Source organism: Tupaia chinensis, unplaced genomic scaffold, assembly GCF_000334495.1.
Source record: "Tupaia chinensis unplaced genomic scaffold, TupChi_1.0 Scaffold144255_1, whole genome shotgun sequence".
In the NCBI taxonomy this organism is placed as follows: domain Eukaryota; kingdom Metazoa; phylum Chordata; class Mammalia; order Scandentia; family Tupaiidae; genus Tupaia; species Tupaia belangeri.
The window spans coordinates 1,049,998-1,054,749 of NW_006204113.1; the positions used below are offsets into that span (position 1 = coordinate 1,049,998).

The window sequence follows — 4,752 nt, forward strand, 5'->3', positions numbered from 1 at the left end:
CCGGGGGCGGGGGCGGGGCCGCCGGGGCGCCGGCTCCCCCCGCCGCGCGTCGCCTGCGCCCGCAGTTCTAAGCGCCGCGGACCCTCCGCAGATCGTTCAAATGCAAATCGCTGAGACTGTGTTATGCACCTCGGATCCGGTCTAGAAGACGTCCCCCTTCGCCCGCCAAATTTGTTCCTGCTCTTTCTCCAGGGGTCTGCAAACTCTGGTTTATGCCTTCACCCCCAGCGATCCGACCCCAAAGTGTATCGCCGCGCTCCTACTGTGCGCAGAGCGAGCAGCAAAGGGGAAATCGAGGAAGTAGGGAGCGGGGAGGGAAAAAGCAATTCCCAGCTCTGTGCGCCGGCAGCGGCAAGCGGCCAGGGAACTCCCGGACTAAGAGGCTGATGTGGATTGGGCCCCCACTGCGGGCAGGAGCTGGCTCTGCTTCGGGTCGCGCCTGCAGAGACGGACCAGGAAAACAGGCGAGGAATACAATGAGCGATCTGCTGCATCGCAGGGGGTAAATATTGGGGCGGGGATATGCGCAGGGGGTAGATGAGGCAGCTTGGATGGCTTCTCGGAGAGTTGACTTTGCGCTGCACCTAGCTGTCTCCCGCGCCCACAGCCGAGCTGTTGCAGAGCGCTTTGGAGGCTGGAGCCCGGAGGAGGAAAGAAAAGAGGTGAATGCTGCCCCCTGATTCCTCTAGTCTAGCACAAGCTGTTCGAATGAATGAACACAAGCGTACATGCAAGCCTCAATGACTTATTTTCTCTTCTTCTGCCTAAAATTCGACCTTCCAGACCACTCGGGACTCCTAGGCCCTCGCACAGCGCGCGCGCCTAGAGCCTCCACAGAGGCGGCTTCGGGAGTGGTAAGGCCATAAGCGGTTTCAAGCTCGCCCACAAGAGGGCGCCAGGCCCACCTTCCCCCTTTCGCTGACCCTGTGCCGTGGAAGGAGAAAGGTTGCAAGCCTCGCTGTCTCCTCTGCCCTGGCACTCCGGTGGAAGCGCTTCAGGAAAGTTCTAGAGCGGAAAAGGCGCCTGCGACTGTGATCACGGCAACACAAGGAGGGGTCGTCTTTTGTCCTCAACTTGAGGGAGAGAGGTCCCCCTAGCTCCTCACCACGAAGGTTGGGAGGGACTCTCCTAGGGATGTGGGTTATAGGGAGTGCTTTACCGCACAGTGGAGACTCACTCTTCAAAGTCGACCTTACCTGCCCCAGTACCAGCCCCTTGAGGTTACCTAGGAGCCCCTCCCTGTCCCTTTACTTGCCCTGCAGCTGGTGAGGGACTTGTCCTGACCCCCTCGGGCCCTGCTCTCTGTCCATCCTCAGCCTGTCTGGCCCCAGGCTGTCTGGGGAGGTAATGTTTTGTTTGTTTGTTTGTTTGTGGGGCATCGACAGCCCTCCCCCATCCACACAGCTGCTGAACTGCTGACCTCGGAGCTGGTCACATACAGCTCATGCTCTTCACACCAGGTTCATCCCGTTCTGACAGAGCAGCAGCCAGGCTCCAGAACTGCCTGAGGCCCCCCCACCCCCAAGACCAGGAGTATCCTGGGGGGGAGGAAGAAACTCCTTAGCCCAGAGACTGATTCCCAGGGGCCCTCTTCTGCCCCCATATGCCAGGCCACCCGGATTCTGGTTTCTCTGTTACCCAATCTGGCCAGTCCCCTCCATATGGCCCCAGAATCAGGTTTCCCAGGGCCCAGTCCTGCTTAGACTGCCTACAAGACTCTAAGGAGAAGCAAAGACTGGTCCTGGCCCACCCCTCTTGCCCTCTCTGGGCCTGAACCCCCTCATGGAGCTAGGGAGGCACATTCCTCAGGCTTCTTAAGCCAGCTTATCTGTCCCCTGCCCATCAGCCCAGTGCTGACAGAGGCCCAGATCCTTGTTTGGACTTTGATAACCTCCTGCGATGGCCCTCCCCCACCTGCGGGACTGGAAAAGGGCTGGTTTTGGGAGGTCCCCTTCCAGCAAGGCATTTGGGGCCCAGGTCCAGTCCTGGCCCAGTACCCTGAGAATAGCAGATCCCACATTTCCCCACCCTCCCTCAGGCCCAGGGCCACTAGTGATACTGCCACAGTGCCACCTGGTGGTCCCTAGGGAAACATCACCCAGCGCAGGAAAAAGCCACACATGTGTTGCAAAAAAACTCACGCCGTTTTATTTTAACTTTTATCCAAAAATGTAAAAAAAAGTTAAAAATGCGTAGCTCCAAGCTTCAGACACTGACCCCCAAGCCTCAAAGGCAGGTGGGGACAGAGGATCAGGACAGAAGTTCAGGGTTCCTCCCACCATCAGAGACAAGGGAGGCTTCCAGGCATGGTGTAGGACAGAACAGGAGGGCCCTCAGGCCTCCTCCTCCTCCTCCCAGCACCTGCCCAAGTCCCTCCCACACAGCCCCAACCTCTCCTCTTCAAGGAAGAAACATGTAACATTCTTGAAACTTGTCCAGGAACCTGGTGCATGGCACACACAGCGGCAGGAGGACCTGAGAACGAACAAGGGGTCAGCACAGGCCCTCCCTGCCCCTCTGTCCTGGCAGAGCCTGATGGGCGCCCTCTCCCCTGCTCACCAAGCACAGTTAGGGCCTGCCCGTCTGCTTTTTGGCAGGAAGAATGGAGCACAACTCAGCTTCCTCTTCACTCCCCTCCTCCTCGCTCTCCTCTTCCTCAGAAACATCGTTGCTTATAGTGACTGGTGGACACACAAGCAGTAGCAGGAGATGGAGGGTAAGGCCAACCTCTGCATACCCCAACAGGTGCTCAGGCCCTGTGGCACTAGGCTTGCAGGGACCCTGAGCTCCCAGAGCTGTGGCCTAGGTGGGAAGGACCTCAGATACAAAACTGGGTGACAAAGTGCCAAAGAAATCCCTATCCCGGGAACCGAAAAGACTGGGTAAAGTTTCTGGAGGCAGTCTTTTTTTTTTTTTGGAGAGGTTTTTGTGGTAGGGCACCTGCACTAGCCTGAAAGACAGAGAGAGACAGAGAGACAGAAAGCGAGAAATCACCCCCTCAGGGGGAATGGCGACACCGCAATCCCTTCTCCTCCATTCTCCTCTCGGCATCTTGGGTATGCACGTGCACGCGCCCGGTGTGAGTTTAAGCCACCGGATCCGGGGCTCGAACCTTGGTCGACTAAATGGGAATCCAGCGACATAGCCATTACACTAACTGCTGGAACCTCTGGAGGCAGTCTTGAGTAGAACAGAAAGTGATGGTCACAGCCTGAGAGGTATCGGCCCTGGACAGGGCTGTACAGAGGCGGGATGGGGCAAGGGTATGGAATTGTGGGAAGGGGCTGATGGACGGTCCCTGGGAGGAAGAGGAGAGGGCCCTCCCCGACTCTCACCAATCTGGTGCCGCCCAGTGATCCGCACAGGGCCAGAGCCTGACTTCAGGCGGAAGGTAACAGGTGGTTGGAGCTGGAAGTCATCCAGACTGAGCTGAAAAGAAACAAGGATGAAGGCCGGGCCACCTCACCCTGTGACAACTCCGTAAGGCCTCAGTGCCATCCCCTCCCTGCCATCCAAGGTATGGCTAGGCAACTCACCATGGGTTGGCAGGACAACCTGAGGTTGGCCACAGGGACTGCAATCTCCTCATGGTCATGGTTGCGGGCCACGACTTCCACCACATTACACTCGTCCTTGGCCCCCTCGGTGAGGCAGAGCTAGGGAGGGCGCACAAGGCCTCAGGGTCTCCTCCAGCAAGGGTGGTACAAGAAGAAGCATGTGCCCAGCATCAGAGGCCCCTGGATCACCTGCCCGCTCACGTTGGGGTTAGGCCGAGGAGGTGACGCCCAGTAAAGGAAGGGTTGGGGTGCAGAGAGGCCCACTAGCTGCCAGCCCTGGTGCCCACCACCGCCCAGCACCCCACCCCCTCACCATGGTCAACGCCAGCACGTGCTCCGCATCATCCTCTTCCTCTACCTTGAAGGTGAAGGAGCGGGTGTTGCCGGAGAGCTCGCAGCCTGGGAGAAACGGTGTGAATATGCGCGTGTGCGCGGAGGGCCTTTCACTAGCACCCCCACCCACACACCCGTCAAGTACAGCCGCGGTCAGACGCCATTAACGCGCCCACCACACGTCGGTTTCAGGGCACCGGTGCTGGACCCTGGGCCCGGCTCCGCCCCCTTCCACCCGACCCGCACGTTCGCGGACCCTCCTGTGAGAACTGCCGAGCACCCCGTCGCCCGCACCCACCCGCGTCGTGCAACTCTGCATTTCTGCTCTTCCTCCCGACCTCTCGGCGCCCCAGCACCACCCCCCGCCCCTCCTTTCCCCTGTACCGAAGAAAAAGCTGTCCATAGTAACCGGAGCCGGGACCCGCAAACCCCCGACACGGGCTCGGCTTTCCTGACTCAAGAACGCCAAGGCAGCAGCGGTGCCGGCGGGGGCCGTCTCCAAGCCCCGCCCCCGACACGTACGAAGCTAGAGCCCCTCGGCCAGTTCCGGCCCCGCCTATTAAAGGAGACGCTCACTCCTGAACGAAAAGGCGCGGCACCGGTCCAGGGCGAAGCCGGTCAGGACCTCCTAGGAGCTCGCCGCCTCGGCTCTGATCCGGGTCAAGTCAGCAGAGAGGAAGTAACAGCACAGAAGCATGGATTGCGGGTGCATGTTAATGTCTTTGCCTATTTCCACGACCAGGAGGGAGTCCATTTTCTCCAGCTTCTCTCGCGCGCTCTCCCAACCTCAGAATAACCTGTTAAGGTGGGGGAGGAATACATTTAAAAGTATGAATCTTTTTCTCCTCTAACAAAGGAGGAG

At 59.1% G+C, this 4,752-nt stretch overlaps 1 protein-coding gene across 1 annotated transcript; it reads right to left on the bottom strand.

Annotated features, from left to right (window-relative positions):
- Nucleotides 1-2,123: 2,123 nt before the first annotated feature.
- On the bottom strand, nucleotides 2,124-4,373 carry NPM3 (nucleophosmin/nucleoplasmin 3). The gene is made up of 6 exons (XM_014583320.2): nucleotides 4,275-4,373; nucleotides 3,871-3,956; nucleotides 3,537-3,656; nucleotides 3,336-3,429; nucleotides 2,560-2,681; nucleotides 2,124-2,475 (listed from the first exon to the last, which is right to left on the bottom strand). Exons 1-5 carry the CDS (start codon nucleotides 4,291-4,293, stop codon nucleotides 2,569-2,571), a joined length of 432 nt encoding a protein of 143 aa, XP_014438806.1. The 5' UTR covers nucleotides 4,294-4,373; the 3' UTR covers nucleotides 2,124-2,475; nucleotides 2,560-2,568.
- Between the last annotated feature and the right edge of the window lie 379 nt (nucleotides 4,374-4,752).